The sequence below is a fragment of the Pleurodeles waltl genome, chromosome 1_2 (genome assembly GCF_031143425.1).
Source record: "Pleurodeles waltl isolate 20211129_DDA chromosome 1_2, aPleWal1.hap1.20221129, whole genome shotgun sequence".
In the NCBI taxonomy this organism is placed as follows: Eukaryota; Metazoa; Chordata; class Amphibia; order Caudata; family Salamandridae; genus Pleurodeles; species Pleurodeles waltl.
In genome coordinates this window covers 748,423,090-748,442,738 of record NC_090437.1, presented here as the reverse complement: position 1 = coordinate 748,442,738, position 19,649 = coordinate 748,423,090, and the positions used below count along the sequence as shown (strand labels likewise).

Genomic DNA, 19,649 nt, shown 5'->3' with positions numbered 1-19,649 from the left:
TGGCTAGCCTGCCAACAAATTTTCTAGGTGATGAACCACCTGACAAAATCTTTGAATGCCGGGGCGGACTAGCTCAGCTTTTGACGTAGTTACACTTAGAGGTGGCGTGATGTCTCTTCCGCGATTAGGGAGAAACATTGCTAGATCTGTTCACCACCTCTGAGGGTGCACAATGTCGGCGTGTCCGTGTATTGGTGTTCCCAAAGCATCACTTGCTCAGAGATACGTTCTTCCTCTAGTGGAACTTGGAACTCTGAACTCTGGAGCACATTACAAATATCTTCAGCTCCTATGCTAGTCTAGTTTGAAGTGTAACTCTCACCTGGCTGTAGTCAAAATTAACAGTTCATCAGCATTAAATGCCCTCCTCCATTTTTACTAAGCATTGTGGCCTATCATTGTGGCCTCTTGTTGTTTGAACCACGGTTGAGAGCTTTTAAGGGGAAGGTGACTTATGAAATTTGTTGCTTAGGACATGATCTTTGATACATATTTCAATTAAGGTTGATGTCCTCCATGTAAAATGTATTTTAATTGTTTGCTGGCATTCAAAGAAGTGCAAAGCGACTGTTCTATAGAATTTAATAACTGGTTGGTCAAATTGTGGATAACATTTTCGCCAGGCAAGTCTTCTGACATTTGCACTCCTCCAGCTTTTTAGATATATTTGTCTTTTGTTTCCATCCTTTAGCTCTTCTGTGGAGCATAAGAGATTTATCTCACAAGCCTTTCATTAAAAATTTTAAAACCATTTTATTAGATTTTTGCAGAGGGCAGGCTATAGCGTATGACTAGTTCAGGTATAGCAGAACTTTCAATATTGTTGCACAATATAGGTGAGATTCTTAAATTCACTAACCTCAGGACTCGAAGTTAAGTTGCGTTAACCCTCCTTTTGAATACAAACCATGCATGAAGAAAGTCCCAATATTAATTAAAAGAAACGTCTAGGCTTCTCCTTCCGAAGTGTCCCTCTCTCCCATTATGGCTTGGAAAGGGGTATGTCTCCCGTAGATTAGCACCAATCAGGCCCTCTTGTCTTACAAGTTCTCAGATGAACCACATAGTTTAAGCATGCTGGGTCCGAGTGGATCATTTCACTACTGAGTCACAGAAGGCAATCTAATAATGAACTCTAAAACACATCACATTGGGCACTAGCAGAGTATTCCATAAAGTTGGAAATATGTCTGACTCTTCCAGGGTTTCTTTAATCTAGATCCCAGTCCCTCCTCTGAGTGTAATGAGATTGTCTGGGTGGTGTCTTTTCCAAACTCCCATCAATGTGACTGAGAGTTTCTTTCCATAAAGTATTTTGCATTCCCACTAGATAGGCTCAATAAATCATGTCCTTCCTTTTGAAATCTCCATTCAAGATCTGAACCCGATGGATATGGATGAGATATATATATATATATATATATATATATATATTGTAGGAAGTTGGCTCTGTATGTGCTATTTCAAAGTAAGGAATAGCATGCACAGAGTCCAAGGGTACCCCTTAGAGGTAAGATAGTGGCAAAAAGAGATAATACTAATGCTCTATTTTGTGGTAGTGTGGTCGAGCAGTAGGCTTATCAAAGGAGTAGTGTTAAGCATTTGTTGTACATACACCCAGGCAATAAATGAGGAACACACACTCAGAGACAATTCCAAGCCAATAGGTTTTTGTTATAGAAAAATATCTTTTCTTAGTTTATTTTAAGAACCACAGGTTCAAATTCTACATGTAATATCTCATTTGAAAGGTATTGCAGGTAAGTACTTTAGGAACTTTGAATAATCACAATAGCATATATACTTTTTACATAAAACACATTTAGCTGTTTTAAAAGTGGACACTGCAATTTTCACAGTTCCTGGGGGATGTAAAGTAATGTTAGTTCTTGCAGGTAAGTAAACCACCTACGGGGTTAAGATTGGGGTCCAAGGTAGCCCATCGTTGGGGGTTCAGAGCAACCCCAAAGTCACCACACCAGCAGCTCAGGGCCGGTCAGGTGCAGAGTTCAAAGTGGTGCCCAAAACGCATAGGCTTCAATGGAGAGAAGGGGGTGCCCCGGTTCCGGTCTGCCAGCAGGTAAGTACCTGCGTCTTCGGAGGGCAGACCAGGGGGGTTTTGTAGGGCACTGGGGGGGGGGACACAAGTCCACACAAAAAGTACACCCTCAGCAGCGCGGGGGCGGCCGGGTGCAGTGTGCAAACAAGCGTCGGGTTTCCAATGGGAGTCAATGGGAGACCAAGGGGTCTCTTCAGCGGTGCAGGCAGGCAAGGGGGGGGGGGGGGGGGGCTCCGCGGGGTAGCCACCACCTGGGCAAGGGAGAGGGCCTCCTGGGGGTTACTCCTGCACTGGAGTTCCGATCCTTCAGGTGCTGGGGGCTGCGGGTGCAGGGTCTTTTCCAGCCGTCAGGATTTTAGAGTCAGGCAGTCGCGGTCAGGGGGAGCCTTGGGATTCCCTCTGCAGGCGTCGCTGTGGGGGCTCAGGGGGGGCAACTTTGGTTACTCACAGTCTTGGAGTCACCGGAGGGTCTTCCCTGAGGTGTTGGTTCTCCACCAGTCGAGTCGGGGTCGCCGGGCGCAGTGTTGCAAGTCTCGCGCTTCTTGCGGGGAGTTGCAGGGGTCTTTAAATCTGCTCCTCTGTAACAAAGTTGCAGTCTTTTTGGAACAGGGCCGCTGTCCTCAGGAGTTTCTTGTTTCTCTTGAAGCAGGGCAGTCCTCTGAGGATTCAGAGGTCGCTGGTCCTGGGGAAAGCGTCGCTGGAGCAGGTTTCTTTACAAGGCAGGGGACAGGCCGGTAGGACTGGGGCCAAAGCAGTTGGTGTCTTCTTTTCTTCTTCTGCAGGGGTCTTTCAGCTCAGCAGTCCTCTTCTTCTTGTAGTTGCAGGAATCTAAATTCTTAGGTTCAGGGGAGCCCTTAAATACTAAATTTAAGGGCGTGTTTAGGTCTGGGGGGTTAGTAGCCAATGGCTACTAGCCCTGAGGGTGGGTACACCCTCTTTGTGCCTCCTCCCAAGGGGAGGGGGGTCACAATCCTATCCCTATTGGGGGAATCCTCCATCTGCAAGATGGAGGATTTCTAAAAGTTAGTCACTTCCGCTCAGGACACCTTAGGGGCTGTCCTGACTGGCCAGTGACTCCTCCTTGTTTTTCTCATTATTTCCCCCGGCCTTGCCGCCAAAAGTGGGGCCATGGCCGGAGGGGGCGGGCAACTCCACTAGCTGGAGTGCCCTGCGGTGCTGGAACAAAGGGGCCAGGTGTTACAGCTCCTGCCTGGGGGAGGTGTTAGCATCTCCACCCAGTGCAGGCTTTGTTACTGGCCTCTGAGTGACAAAGGCACTCTCCCCATGGGGCCAGCAACATGTCTCGAGTGTGGCAGGCTGCTAGAACCAGTCAGCCTACACAGGTAGTTGGTTAAAGTTTCAGGGGGCACCTCTAAGGTGCGCTCTGGGGTGTATTTTACAGTAAAATGTACACTGGCATCCGTGTGCATTTATTGTGCTGAGAAGTTGGATACCAAACTTCTCAGTTTTCAGTGTAGCCATTATGGTGCTGTGGAGTTCGTGTTTGACAGACTCCCAGACCATATACTCTTATGGCTACCCTCCACTTACAATGTCTAAGGTTTGGCTTAGACACTGTAGGGGCACAGTGCTCACGCACTGGTGCCCTCACCTATGGTATAGTGCACCGTGCCTTAGGGCTGTAAGGCCTGCTAGAGGGGTGACTTATCTATACTGCATAGGCAGTGGGAGGTTGGCATGGCACCCTGAGGGGAGTGCCATGTCGACTTACTCGTTTTGTCCTCACCAGCACACACAAGCTGGCAAGCAGTGTGTCTGTGCTGAGTGAGGGGTCCCCAGGGTGGCATAAGATATGCTGCAGCCCTTAGAAACCTTCCCTGGCATCAGGGCCCTTGGTACTAGGGGCACCAGTTACAAGGGACTTACCTGGATGCCAGGGTGTGCCAGTTGTGGATACAAAAGTACAGGTTAGGGAAAGAACACTGGTTAGCAGGCCTCAGCACACTTTCAATTCAAAACCTAGCATCAGCAAAGGCAAAAAGTCAGGGGGTAACCATGCCAAGGAGGCATTTCCTTACATATATGCTTTAACCTATGTGGGGTCAGGTACCAGCACAATTAATTTATATTCCACTACATGATGTTGAATGCTTCTGAAGCGTTAGTGGCTATTGTGCCATGTCCACTGGCCATCTTCTGTCTGTTATCTTGTCCCCAAAGTCTGCCACACTCTGTGCAATATGAAAATCTCTCAATATTTATGCTTTCAGTGAGTATGTTTATATAACTTTGAGATCAGGCCCTTTGTAGTGTTGCAGTTCTCTGGAAGAGAGAGCTAAAGATTTGGTTGCTTCTTTAATTGTGAGTTGCATAATTTGGTGTCTGATTTGTGCTTATTTGATCCTGTCTGTTTCTGACAAAAAGGTTTTTCCTGCAGTATTAAAAAGATTTTGCTTTATCAAAGTTGTCCATAATCATTATTCTTCTTGCTCCAATTCTCAGCCATTGCAGGAGAGAATATAGGGTTCAAGTGGTTCGGTGTATGTGGAGCTGGTAAAGTAGTAACGCTGCCTTTAATTGCTAGTTTGTCCCATACTATATGTACCGGCTTAGTGGTCTGAGATAGATAGATTTCCTGACTTTCTGGAGCTATGAAATGACCCAAGGGGAGTGACCTGCTAACGTCTTTTCTTAAATGTGGCTCTCCTGTGATATGAAATTTCGCACCAGTTTCTGTAGGGCTTTTATCTCTGCAGATGGTGTTCATATTGAAAGTGCTTAGAAGAGATGCAGCAAATGTTACCGGATATTATTTTCACAGTTAATTCTCCGCAACCATGGAATTATAGAGCTCACCATCTAGCGATATCTGCCATGAAGTGAACATTTAAGGAAGGCCAGTTAGCTCTAGTCCAGTTTCTCACTGACTTTGTGAGAGAGATCCCCAGATACCTAAGTAACGTCTTTGCCGGTCATGGGCATAAGGCTGTCAACGAGGGCTCCCTCTGTTTCCATACAGAGCTATTTAAGAACCCTGATGTTTTTTTTTTTGTTTGTTTTTTAAAGCTGGGAAACTTTAAAAGGTCTACAAGCATCTAATAAGTTTGGGCAGAGAGGATTCAGGATCTGAGAGAAAGTAGCATATTATCCGCAGATAAGCTCATCATATGTGTCTCATTCAAACTGAACCACCAATGTTGTCTTACTTGGACTTTGTCACTGCAAGATCAGGGGAAAGAGAATGGGTGCCAAGGGGTAGCCTTGTCTAGTTCCTTTTTTCAACTTAAACCATTTTTTTTGTATATGGTACCGTTCAACCTGTTAACGTCTCTGGGAATTTGTAGTTGGCCAAAATACAGGTTTTCTTTGATTCTCCTATCTCTAGTTAGATTAGAACCTCCCCCAGGTAATACCATTCATCCTAATCTGTTAACAAAAAAATATATATAAATACAAATACATTTTCTAAGCAGATGCGGACCAACTGAGGAGGCTTCACAGACTGCCAGGGGTCCCCGGAACACAGGTTGGGAACCACTGATGTAGACCATACAGCCCCCCCCCCCCCCCCCCCTCCCCTTCTTTCCCAGAACGGTTGCTGTCTCCAGTGTGTAGGCGTTGACGGATCGGCTAAGTCAGTGTCAATAAATAGACATCTGGCGATCGCGCAGTGCTCCCACAAGGGTCTACTCATTTTACTTCCACGCATACGACCTGCACATTCGCATAGATGCCTGGCAGGCACTCCTGACAATGTTTCCCACATTGATTGTCTTGGCAGAGCTCACTCGGCTACAGATCCCCATATTTGTGCCTGAGCTGCGATCTTAGCCCACCCCATTCGGGCCTCAAGGTTAACTTGGCCAAATCTTGCCTCTTGTCTCTTTTTGCCACAACACCTGATCCTGCACTTTGAGTTAATGGCACCCTACTGATGTGGCAGCCAGACATGTTCCCTTACTTACGCATTTGCATCTATCACAAACCTGCTGATATCCCTGCAGGCACAGATGACATTCTGGAGATCCCTGCTGATTTCCGTGGCTGGGCATATAGCTCTAAAAGAAAATGGTTTTACCTACGGATCAGGGAGGTCTTGGAGTGCCGAACTTTAAGCACTACTACCTGGCCTCTCTGCTACAATGGGCGTCCTGGTGGCTGTCTGGCCTCCAGCTAGCAGACACTGCGGCTACCTCTCCCCAGTGTGACTTGCCTTACCTACTACACCTATTCTATTCCTGTTTGAGGGTCTGCTGCCCAGTCCCACCCTTTAATGAGTAACATTCTGTTGTTACAGATGATGCCTTCTCCTTACTAAGACTGTACTGCCAAATGCTCTGGCGCTGCCTATTCTGGACATTGCTTGGGGTGCTAATCACTTCCTTAGCAGAAGCGATTCTTCCCCCCCTCCTCTCCCCCATTCCCCTTGCCTGAGGTAGGCCTTCATACACAGAGAGATTTCTATTGTGACGCCACTTTCCTTTGCCTGGATGACCTAATTGCGGATGATAGTTTATTATGGGCCAATTTATATCCTATAATTTCCTCATCAGAGCACTGGGTATCCATTTGGTGGGGGCGGTATCTTTATAACACAAAGGGGCCTCTACAAGTCCCAATAAATGGTACTTAGGGGCCTACCCTGGGTACCTAAGGGCCGAAGCACAGATTGTGCCACCCTCCTGGACCCTGCATCCTAGTGCACTCAAGCAGTCTATTGCAGGCTGGGTGTCCTGGTGTAATCCTAAAATGAAGACACGACATAGCACACAGCCTGTGTGACCTGTCCACTACACACTGCATGCAATATAGGCAAGCCACCTCTCTGGCAGGTGTCACAGCCTAAGGCAGGATGCACTATAATGCGTGTGTAGAGACACTATGAAAACCTGGGCTCAGGCCGAGAGTGTTGCTTGCACAGAGAGGAAGTAAGGGGTCTGCGCAAATATCCTGTCTGGGCCAGCCAGATAACCTGCTTATTTGCTTTCAGTCTGCCCTGCTGGTTGCAGAGGACCCCATGGGGACCCACTTGATCCTAATCCTCGCCACCGCCTACCTGGTCATTTAGATAGAGCAGTATGCTGTAAGAGCACCTTGCCCACCCTCGTGCCAGCAAACACAGATGGCCATCTCCACATCACATCACTGACAGACACTCCCTTATACACAGAGCAAGTGCAGGCTTGTTTACATGTTTCATGTTTCTTTCTATATTTCTTTGTCCCTTCATTGTTAGATTTTGAGAACTTTAAGACCCTAATGTAATTCCAGGTTATAAGATTAACTGCGCTCGCTTTCATGTAACTGCGTATGCAGACATAGCAACCCTTCATCATGAATGCTACATAAGTTGACTTAGGCATGTAATTTACGTGGGTATCATTAGACTGAAGATCACTTTCCCACATTTTATGCTTTTTGTAACTCTATTGAATGTATATGGGTAAAAGTACAATAAACATTTTGTATTTTTAAATTTGGTCTTTTGGTTGCTCTGCCATTGACACGTGGCAGTTATTGACAGAACAGCCATGGACCCGTTCAGGTTCTGAAACAATCAATCTTGATCTAGTCTGGTTCCCATAGCTAAATTTAGATGTGCAGTGATAAAGTATCAACTAGAAAAAGGTGTTATCAGTGTTAAATAACGTTCATCTTCCTGGCGTTTTTCAGCTGTAACTGGAATTGTACATGGATCGCTCTGTATTACTCTTGCCTTTAATAAACAAATATTCTTCATTTTTAGGCTCTTGAAATACACCCGTCGAACACAAAAGCACTTTACAGAAGAGCTCAAGGCTGGCAGGGACTAAAAGATTACGATCAGGCATTGGTAAGATTTGGTTCTTTTAGGCTAACCGTTTTGATTGCTATGTAATGTACTAATTGTGTATTTATTTATTTGAAGGAGGATCTTAAAAAAGCCCATGAGGTTGCACCTGAAGACAAAGGTAAAGTCACTTTGTAATTTATTTTTGTGTGTCAACTAAAGAACTTATTACGGCTGTGTTAGCCCAGTCACATGCTTTTTTCGAAGCCACTCTTAAATTGTGATTCCCACCCCCTTCCCCATGTATCTTTAATAATTGAATTATTACACTAAATACCACATTTCCTTTGCTGATCGGCATGTAATGTGTACAACATCTTGCAGGCAAGTGTGTGTGTGTGTGTGTGTGTGTGTGTATATATATATATATATATATATATATATATATGTGTGTTCGATGGCATGTGTAGCTGCAGATACACATGCTGTGCACATCCCGCCATCTAGTGTTGGGCTCGGAGTGTTACAAGTTGTTTTTCTTCGAAGAAGTCTTTTTCGAGTCACGAGATCGAGGGACTCCTCCCCTTTCGGCTCCATTGCGCATGGGCGTCGACTCCATCTTAGATTGTTTTCTTTCCGCCATCGGGTTCGGACGTGTTCCTTTTCGCTCCGCGTTTCGGTTCGGAAAATTCGACGGTATTGTTTGCGTTCGGTATCGGGTTAGTTACAACAGATCGACACTGAATTTTGAAGAGCTCCGGTGGCCATTCAGAGTTTTCGATTCCCTGGTGGGGCCTGGTCGGCCCGACCACGTGCGTCTTCAAGGCTAATGGAACGGACCCCATTCCGCTTCTGCCCCGAATGTCACAAGTATCCTTATACAGATCAGCATCTGGTCTGTAATTTGTGTTTGTCTCCAGAATACAAAGAGGATACCTGTGAGGCCTGTCGAGCGTTTCGGTCGAGGAAGACGTTAAGAGACCGAAGAGCAAGAAGACTACAAATGGCGTCGGCGCCGACAGGACAACAACACTTGGAGGAAGAGGAAGAAACCTTCTCCATTGCAGATTCGGACGAGGTCGATCCCGAACAGATGCCGAAAACCGTGAGTAAGACGTCACACAAAACCGCTAAAGCCAGCAGGCCATGGCTTAACCCGAAAAATAGGTGACCGAACATCGGCATCGAAAAAGGGCATGCATGTGTCTAAGTCATCCGACTCCCGTCGAGATACCGGCATAGAGCAGACTCGACACCAGGTCAGAGCAATCTCGTCACCGAGAGGGCGGCACCGAAATGAGTCGGCATCGAGATCAGTACGCCAAAAATCAAAAAAGTGTCTTCGGAGCCGAAAAAGGCAGCCGAAAAGGTTTCGATACCGAAACATCCGGCCTCTGAACCAAAATAAAGTTCCTACACAGAGGAACAAGGCCTGTCTTCACAAATGCAAACACATAGATTTGGACAGGAACTGGAGACAATGGAGCCAGACTACACCCAAAGAAGGCTCCACATCCAAAAAGAAACCGGGAAGATCAGTACTCTCCCTCCAATTCGAATGACACGAAAACTTGCCTTCCAAGAGAAAGACAAGCAGCCACAGGCGAAAGTGGCTAAACAAGTAACCCCACCACCATCTCCACAACCATCACCGGTAGCCACTCCACCAATGATGCAATCCCAAACTCATACAGGGATGAGTCAGGATGATCCAGACGCGTGGGATCTTTATGATGCGCCAGTGTCGGATAACCGTCCCGAGTGTTATCCAGCTAGACCGTCACCACCAGAGGATAGTACAGCCTACGCACAGGTGGTGTCAAGGGCAGCGGCGTTTCATAATGTCAGCCTGCATGCTGAGCCAATTGAAGACGACTTTCTATTTAATACACTGTCGTCCACACACAGCCAGTACCAGAGCCTCCCCATGCTACCTGGAATGCTAAAACACTCCAAACAAGTGTTTGACGAGCCTGTCAAAGGAAGGGCCATTACTCCAAGGGTGGAGGAAAAAATATAAACCGCCGCCAACAGACCCCGTGTACATCACACAACAGTTGATACCAGACTCAGTGGTGGTAGGGGCAGCTCGCAAGAGGGCGAACTCACACACTTCAGGAGATGCACCACCTCTAGACAAAGAGTCGTAAATTCGACGCAGCAGGGAAAAGAGTGGCGGCACAGGCAGCAAACCAGTGGCGTATTGCCAACTCACAGGGTTTGTTAGCCAGATATGATAGGGCTCATTGGGACGAAATGCAACACTTTATAGAACATTTGCCCAAGGAGTTCCAAAAAAAGAGCACAGCAAGTAGTGGAAGAAGGACAGAGTATCTCAAACAATCAGATACGGTCAGCAATGGATGCGGCAGACACAGCTGCTAGGGCTGAAAACACAGCAGTGACAATAAGGAAACATGCATGGCTGCGTACATCAGGATTCAAGTCGGAAATACAACAAGCCGTGCTGAATATGCCATTTAACGGACAGCAGTTGTTTAGGCCGGAGGTGGACACTGCTATCAAAACGTAAAAAGGACACTGATACGGCCAAAGCCATGGGCGCACTCTACTCCCCACAGAGCAGAGGCACATTTCGTAAAACACAGTTTCGAGGACAAAGCACAGAACTCACAAACAAGGCCCACTTATCAGAGCCAATATCAGCGGGGAAGTTTTTGGGCACAATATAGAGGGGGACAGTTCCCAAAAAGTAGAGGGAAGTTCCAAACTCACAAAACAAGCAGTGACTTCAACGTCACAAATCCCCAACACAACACCAGTGGGGGGGGGGGGGGGGGGGGAGATTAACCAAGTTCTACAAACAATGGAAGGAAATAACAGACACTTGGGTCCTAGCAATTATCCAGCATGGTAATTGAATAGAATTTCTAAAATTCCCTCCAAATGTCCCACCGAAAACACACAATATGTCAAAACATATGGATCTTCTACAACTGGAGCTCCAAGCGTTGTTACAAAAAGATGCAATAGAACTCGTACCAATTCATCAAAGAGGAACAGGAGTTTACTCACTGTACTTTCTCATACCCAAAAAAGACAAAACTCTAAGACCTATATTAGATCTCAGAACATTAAATATCTACATCAAATCAGATCACATGGTAACACTGCAGGACGTAATCCCATTGCTCAAACAACAAGACTACAGTAGTGGCTGCTCATATCAGAAGGCAGCAAATACATGTCTTCCCGTACCTAGACGATTGGTTAATCAAAACCAATACACAAGAACGGTGTTCACAACACACAAAGTATGTCATAGAAACCCTTCACAAGCTAGGTTTCTCAATCAACTACAACAAATCACACCTACAGCCGTGTCAAATACAACAGTACTTAGGAGCAACAATCAACACAACAAAAGGGATTGCCACTCCAAGTCCAAAAAGGGTACAGGCATTCCAAAACGTAATACAGGTCATGCACCCAAACCAAAAGTTCCAGGTAAAATTAGTAATGAAACTACTAGGCATGATGTCCTCCTGCATAGCCATTGTCCCAAATGCAAGATTACACATGCAGCCCTTACAACAGTGTCTAGAATCGCAATGGTCGCAAGCACAGGGTCAACTTCAAGATCTAGTGTTGATAGACCGCCAAACATACACCTCGCTTCAATGGTGGAATACTATAAACTTAAACAAAGGGCTGCCTTTTCAAGACCCAGTGCCTCAATACATAATCACAAAGGATGCTTCCATGATAGGGTGGGGAGCACACCTCAACCAACACAGCATCCAAGGACAATGAGACACTCAGCAGAGACCGCTTCATATAAATCACTTAGAACTACTAGCAGTATTTCTAGCGTTGAAAGCATTTCAACCTATAATAACCCACAAACACATTCTTGTCAAAACAGACAACATGATAACAATGTATTATCTGAACAAACAGGGAGGGACACACTTGACACAGTTGAGTCTCGTAGCACAAAAGATATGGCATTGGGCGATTCACAACCACATTTGCCTAATAGCGCAGTTCATACCAGGAATTCAAAACCAGTTAGCCGTCAATCTCTCTCGGGATCACCAACAGATCCACGAATGGGAAATTCATCCCCAAGTACTAAAAACGTACTTCCAAAGATGGGGAACACCGCAAATAGACCTATTTGCAACAAAAGAAAACGCAAAATGCCAAAACTTCGCATCCAGGTACCCACAGGCTCACTCTCAAGGCAATGCGTTATGGATGAGTTGGTCAGGGATATTTGCATACGCTTTTCCCCCTCTCCCACTCCTTCTGTATCTAGTAAACAAATTGAGTCAAAACAAACTCATACTAATAGCACCAACTTGGGCATTGCAACCTTGGTACACAACACTACTAGACCTCTCAGTAGTGCCTCATATCAAACTGCCAAACAGACCAGATCTGTTAACTTAACACAAACAACATATCAGACACCCGAATCCAGCATCGCTCAATCTAGCAATTTGGCTCCTGAAATCTTAGAATTCAGACACCTAGACCTTACACAAGAATGCATGGAGGTCATAAAACAAGCTAGGAAACCAACCACAAGACATTGCTACGCAAATAAGTGGAAAATATTTGTTTATTACTGCTATAATAATCAAATTCAACCATTACACGCATCTGCTAAAAACATCGTAAGCTACCTACTACACTTACAAAAGTCCAAGTTAGCTTTTTCATCCATTAAAATACATCTCACTGCAATTTCAGCTTATCTGCAAATTACGCACTCAACTTCATTATTCAGAATCCCAGTCATAAAAGCATTTATGGAGGGTCTGAAAAGGATTATCCCACCAAGAACACCACCAGTTCCTTTGTGGAACCTCAACATCGTATTAACACGACTCATGGGTCCACCATTTGAACCCATGCACTCATGTGAGATACAGTACTTAACATGGAAAGTATCATTTCTAATAGCTATCACATCTCTCAGAAGAGTAAGTGAAATACAAGCCTATACCATACAAGAACCCTTTATTCAAATACAAACATAAAGTAGTTCTATGAACAAATCCTAAATTCTTACCTAAAGTCATATCACTGTTCCACTTAAATCAAACAGTGGAACTCCCAGTGTTCTTTCCAGAACCAGATTCTGTAGCTGAGAGAGCATTACATACATTAGACATCAAAAGGGCACTAATGTACTATATTGACAGAACAAAACAAATTCGCAAAACAATTGTTTGTTGCTTTCCAAAAACCTCATACAGGGAATCCAATATTCAAACAAGGCATTGCCAGATGGATAGTTAAATGTATTCAAACCTGTTATATAAAAGCAAAAAGTGAACTGCCTATTACACCAAAGGCACACTCCACTAGAAAGAAAGGTGCTACCATGTCCTTTCTAGGAAACATTACAATGACTGAAATATGTAAGGCAGCTACATGGTCTACGCCTCATACATTTACCAAGCATTACTGCGTGGATGTGTTAACAACACAGCAAGCCACAGTAGGACAAGCAATATTACGGACTTTATTTCAAACAACTTCAACTCCTACAGGCTGAACCACCGCTTTTGGGGAGATAACTGCTTACTGGTCTATGCACAGCATGTGTATCTGCAGCTACACATGCCATCGAACGGAAAATGTCACTTACCCAGTGTACATCTGTTCGTGGCATGAGACGCTGCAGATTCACATGCGCCCTCCCACCTCCCCTGGAGCCTGTAGCCGTTTTAAGTTGAGAAAAATTAGACTTGTACATTTGTAAATTTTTAAATATCACTTTTAACCACATTATGTACATACATATTTACTCCATCGCATGGGCACTGTAGGAAGTTGGCTCTGTATGTGCTATTTCAAAGTAAGGAATAGCATGCACAGAGTCCAAGGGTTCCCCTTAGAGGTAAAATAGTGGTAAAAAGAGATAATACTAATGCTCTATTTTGTGGTAGTGTGGTCGAGCAGTAGGCTTATCCAAGGAGTAGTGTTAAGCATTTGTTGTACATACACATAGACAATAAATGAGGTACACACACTCAGAGACAAATCCAGTCAATAGGTTTTGTTATAGAAAAATATATTTTCTTAGTTTATTTTAAGAACCACAGGTTCAAATTTAACATGTAATATCTTGTTTGAAAGGTATTGCAGGTAAGTACACTAGGAACTTTGAATCATTTCAATTGCATGTATACTTTTCAAGTTATTCACAAATAGCTATTTTAAAAGTGGACACTTAGTGCAATTTTCACAGTTCCTGGGGGAGGTAAGTTTTTGTTAGTTTTACCAGGTAAGTACGACACTTACAGGGTTCAGTTCTTGGTCCAAAGTAGCCCACCGTTGGGGGTTCAGAGCAACCCCAAAGTTACCACACCAGCAGCTCAGGGCCGGTCAGGTGCAGAGTTCAAAGTGGTGCCCAAAACGCATAGGCTTCAATGGAGAGAAGGGGGTGCCCCGGTTCCAGTCTGCCAGCAGGTAAGTACCCGCGTCTTCGGAGGGCAGACCAGGGGGGTTTTGTAGGGCACCGGGGGGGACACAAGCCCACACAGGAATTTCACACTCAGCGGCGCGGGGGCGGCCGGGTGCCGTGTTAGAACCAGCGTCGGGTTCGCATTGGAAGTCAATGAGAGATCAAGGGATCTCTTCAGCGCTGCAGGCAAGGGGGGGCTTCCTTGGGGAAACCTCCACTTGGGCAAGGGAGAGGGACCCCTGGGGGTCACTTCTGCAGTGAAAGTCCGGTCCTTCAGGTCCTGGGGGCTGCGGGTGCAGGGTCTTTTCCAGGCGTCGGGACTTCTGCAGGCGGCGCTGTGGGGGCTCAGGGGGGACAGGTTTTGGTACTCGCAGTCGTAGAGTAGTCCGGGGGTCCTCCCTGAGGTGTTGGTTCTCCACCAGCCGAGTCGGGGTCGCCGGGTGCAGTGTTGCAAGTCTCACGCTTCTTGCGGGGAGATTGCAGGGTTCTTTAAAGCTGCTCCTTTGGATAAAGTTGCAGTCTTTTTGGAGCAGGTCCGCTGTCCTCGGGAGTTTCTTGTCGTCGAAGCAGGGCAGTCCTCAGAGGATTCAGAGGTCGCTGGTCCCTTTGGAAGGCGTCGCTGGAGCAGAGTTCTTTGGAAGGCAGGAGACAGGCCGGTGAGTTTCTGGAGCCAAGGCAGTTGTTGTCTTCTGGTCTTCCTCTGCAGGGGTTTTCAGCTAGGCAGTCCTTCTTCTTGTTGTTGCAGGAATCTAGTTTCTAGGTTCAGGGAGAGCCCTTAAATACTAAATTTAAGGGCGTGTTTAGGTCTGGGGGGTTAGTAGCCAATGGCTACTAGCCCTGAGGGTGGGTACACCCTCTTTGTGCCTCCTCCCAAGGGGAGGGGGTCACATCCCTAATCCTATTGGGGGAATCCTCCATCTGCAAGATGGAGGATTTCTAAAAGTTAGTCACCTCAGCTCAGGACACCTTAGGGGCTGTCCTGACTGGCCAGTGACTCCTCCTTGTTATTCTCATTATTTTCTCCGGCCTTGCCGCCAAAAGTGGGGGCCGGGGCCGGAGCCGGAGGGGGCGGGCAACTCCACTAGCTGGAGTGTCCTGCGGTGCTGTGACAAAGGGGTGAGCCTTTGAGGCTCACCGCCAGGTGTTACAGCTCCTGCCTGGGGGAGGTGTTAGCTTCTCCACCCAGTGCAGGCTTTGTTACTGGCCTCAGAGTGACAAAGGCACTCTCCCCATGGGGCCAGCAACATGTCTCTAGTGTGGCAGGCTGCTGGAACCAGTCAGCCTACACAGATAGTCGGTTAAGTTTCAGGGGGCACCTCTAAGGTGCCCTCTGTGGTGTATTTTACAATAAAATGTACACTGGCATCAGTGTGCATTTATTGTGCTGAGAAGTTTGATACCAAACTTCCCAGTTTTCAGTGTAGCCATTATGGTGCTGTGGAGTTCGTGTAAAACAGACTCCCAGACCATATACTCTTATGGCTACCCTGCACTTACAATGTCTAAGGTTTTGCTTAGACACTGTAGGGGCACAGTGCTCATGCACTGGTACCCTCACCTATGGTATAGTGCACCCTGCCTTAGGGCTGTAAGGCCTGCTAGAGGGGTGTCTTACCTATACTGCATAGGCAGTGAGAGGCTGGCATGGCACCCTGAGGGGAGTGCCATGTCGACTTACTCATTTTGTTCTCACTAGCACACACAAGCTGGTAAGCAGTGTGTCTGTGCTGGGTGAGGGGTCTCTAGGGTGGCCTAATACATGCTGCAGCCCTTAGAGACCTTCCCTGGCATCAGGGCCCTTGGTACCAGAGGTACCAGTTACAAGGGACTTATCTGGGTGCCAGGGTGTGCCAATTGTGGAATCAAAAGTACAGGTTAGGGAAAGAACACTGGTGCTGGGGCCTGGTTAGCCGGCCTCAGCACACTTTCAATTCAAAACATAGCATCAGCAAAGGCAAAAAGTCAGGGGGTAACCATGCCAAGGAGGCATTTCCTTACAGGCACTATTACTATATACACAACTCCTACCTCACCCTCTGCGGGGAAAACAATCTAAGATGGAGTCGACGCCCATGCGCAATGGAGCCGAAAGGGGAGGAGTCCTTCGATCTCGTGACTCGAAAAGACTTCTTCTAACAAAAACAACTTGTAACACTCCGAGCCCAACACTAGATGGCGGGATGTGCACAGCATGTGAATCTGCAGCGTCTCATGCCACGAACAGATGTACACTGGGTAAGTGATATTTTCCATATATATCTCTTGATCTCCCAAAGAACTTGTATTGTGAGGCCTTGGAGATGAGCACCCCATTCTGTCTGGGAAGCATCCGTTGTCAGAATGACTTGTGGAACAGGGTCCAGAAATGGCCGCCCTTTCAAAGATTGTTTTTGTGTCACCATTGCAGAGTGTGAAATGTGTGGGCGTCTGCCAACACTAGATCCTCTAAGTGACCCTGTGCCTGAGACGTTGGCGTGATAGATATTCCTGCAGCAGTAAAGATGTGAATGTGGCACATTGCAATGCAATAAGCCATCATTCCCTGAAGTTTCATGATTTATTTCACTGTGACCCATTTATTGGGGCGGAAGTGAAAAAGTTGAGCTTAAGTTCTGTACTCCTTGTGCATTTGGGTAAGCTATGCTGTAAGAAAGTACCCTCTTTCTTGGCATGGTCACCCCCATTTTCTGCCTGGGTTTGACTGTCCACTGGGATCCTGCTAACCGGAACCCCAGTAGTTTTGCTCTCTCCTCTAAACTGTACCTTTTTCCTCCCACAATTGTCATACTGGTCCCCCTATGTAAGTATGTGGTACCTAGGTACCCAGGGGATCCCTATGGGCTGCAGCAGTTATTCTGCCACCCATAGGGAGCCCATGCAAAGGGTTCTGCAGGCCTGCTATTCCAGTCTGCGCAAAACGGGTGCATACACCCATTTTCACTACAGGTCGCTACACCAGGTCACTCCTATGGTAGGCCCTCTCAGCCCAGAGGGCAGGTTGCAAGTACCGGAGTGTGAGGGCACCCCTGCACTAGCAGAGGTGCCCCCACAAACTCCAGATCCATTTTCCTGGAATTTGTGAGTGCGGGGGACTCCACTCTACACGTGTACTGGACATAGGTCACTACCTATGCCCAGCTATATAAATGGTAACTCTAAACCTGGGCTTGTTTGGTATCAGACATGCCTCGAATCAATCCCCAATACTGTTGCAAGTATTGGAAGTATGATTCTATGCACTCTGGGGGTTCCTTAGAGTGCTGCGTTTCTTACCTCAGTGGTTTTCCACTACTCCCAGCCCCCCTCTACACATTCTACTTACCTAGGTGGGGGTTCCTTGTTTGCATTTAATTTTTTTGTATATGGTTTGTGCTTACCCTAGGGTCACTATCGGTTATTGCTATTTGCACTGTTTTCTAACCTTTTCTATACCTATTTGTGAGTTCTAGTTTATATATTTAGTGTATTACTTATGCCCCCGCCAACACACTCACGCCTAGCTGTGTATTGATTATGGCCTCATGGCAAGGCTGTACCTGAAATGGGGTGAGATGTGACTTTTGAAGATTGATTGTGAATCCTAACTGGCGAAATAAGTCTGTTTTTGTTTGAATGTGGCTGAGACATTGATTGAGAAAGCTGGTTTTGATAAGCCAGTGATCTAGATATGGGTACACATGAATATTCTGTCTGCAGAGGTGAGCTGCTACCACTGCTTGGCATTTTGGCAACACTCTTGGGGCTGTGGTGACCCCGAATGGGAGTACTTTGAATTGATAGTGCTGCCCTTCTATGACAAATCTGAGATAGTTGCATTGAGCTCGGTGAATACGAATATGGGTGTCTTTTAGACCTAGTGCTGATACAGAGTCGCTATGTTGTAGCAAGTATAACACATCTTGGAGTGTGACCTTATGAAAATGTTCTGATATGATGTAATGGTTTACAGGTCTGAGATCCAGAATGGGTATTGGTGAGACATCTTTCTTGGGGATGAGAAAGTAAAGGGAATACACCCCTGTTCCTTGATGTTGAATATTAAATGGTTCTATTGTTTTCTTTGCAAGTACAGATTGAACTTCCTGTTTGAGGAGAGTGAGGTGATAGTGTGAGGTGGGATATTTGGAGGTGTGGAACCGAGCTCCAGACAATAGTATGTTAGATAATATCCAACACCCATTGATCTGTTGTGATTTGTTGCCACTTTTGGAGAAAGAACTGAAAGTGCCCTCCTAGAGGTGTCTGGTGTTTGGAGGGTAGTCCGAGTGAGTTACTGTTTAGAGGCAGGGGCTTGAGAGAAGGTTGTTTTAACCTCTACCTCTGTAATAATTTCCTCAATAGGATTTGTTGTAGAATCCCGTGTGAGGTTGTATGTGGCTGACCCTTATTGCAGGATGAGGATGCTGCAGCTTAAGGAGGTTCAGAGGCTGGCTTGTACGAAAAGCACCGTGAGAGTTGGAAGCTGAAGCGCTCCTTGTCACCACCTTGTTGCCCTTCATTTTCTCTAAGGCCTGGTCTACTTGTGGGCCAAAAAGTTGTTCCTTTTCTGAAGACACAATTAGAATTTTTTTTGTTGCATTTCGTGTTTGAAGCCAGAAATACTCAGCCATGTGTGTCGGCGTAGGAGGACACTAGCATTGATACCTCTGGCTGCATTATCAGCCGACTCTAAGGCACAGGGTATAGACTCTATACTATAGAGCTATTGGAAATGAGCTGTCCTTCATTGACAATTTCTTGCTTCCTTTTCCTATGTTGCTTTGGGAGGTATTGGAGCAACTGCTCCATCTCGTCCCAGTGGGCTCAATTGTACCGTGCCAGGAGTCCCTGCATGTTGGCAATACACAAGTGATTTGCTGCTTGAGCAGCAACACACATGCCTGAGGCATCAGTGAGTTTACACTCCTTATCAGTAGGTGGACCAGCTTGGGAGTTAACGCTATTCCTAGCATTAGTCACTACTTAAGAGTCTGCTGTAATCTGACTCCTGGTGTAGCTAGGGGTCTGAGAGAGAGGCCTTGTATTTCTTCTCCACTCTAGGAGTAATAACCTGAGCTCTAGCTGGGTCTTGAAATTTGTCATCTGAATGCTTTAACGTTCCCTTCAGGATAGGGGGATATTGAGTTGTCTTGTGTGAGGCAGTTAGTGTTTCAAAGAGGAAATCATCCTCTATAGGATCCTTATGAAGAGGCACTGTAGGAAGCTGGCTCTGTATGGAAAATGTCACTTACCCAGTGTACATCTGTTCGTGGCATTAGTCGCTGCAGATTCACATGCTGTGCACATCCCGCCATCTGGTGTTGGGCTTGGAGTGTTACAAGTTGTTTTTCTTCTAAGAAGTCTTTTCGAGTCACGAGACCGAGGGACTCCTCCTACTTTGGTTCCATTGCGCATGGGCGTCGACTCCATGTTAGATT

At 46.2% G+C, this 19,649-nt stretch overlaps 1 protein-coding gene across 1 annotated transcript in view; it reads left to right on the top strand.

The window, feature by feature from the left end:
• PPID (peptidylprolyl isomerase D) overlaps positions 1-19,649 on the top strand; it is a 72,018-nt gene that overhangs the window by 36,284 nt on the left and 16,085 nt on the right. The window contains exons 8-9 of the mRNA XM_069243360.1: positions 7,767-7,853; positions 7,929-7,971. Coding sequence (XP_069099461.1) covers positions 7,767-7,853; positions 7,929-7,971 — 130 coding nt within the window. The remainder of the gene's footprint in view (positions 1-7,766; positions 7,854-7,928; positions 7,972-19,649) is intronic.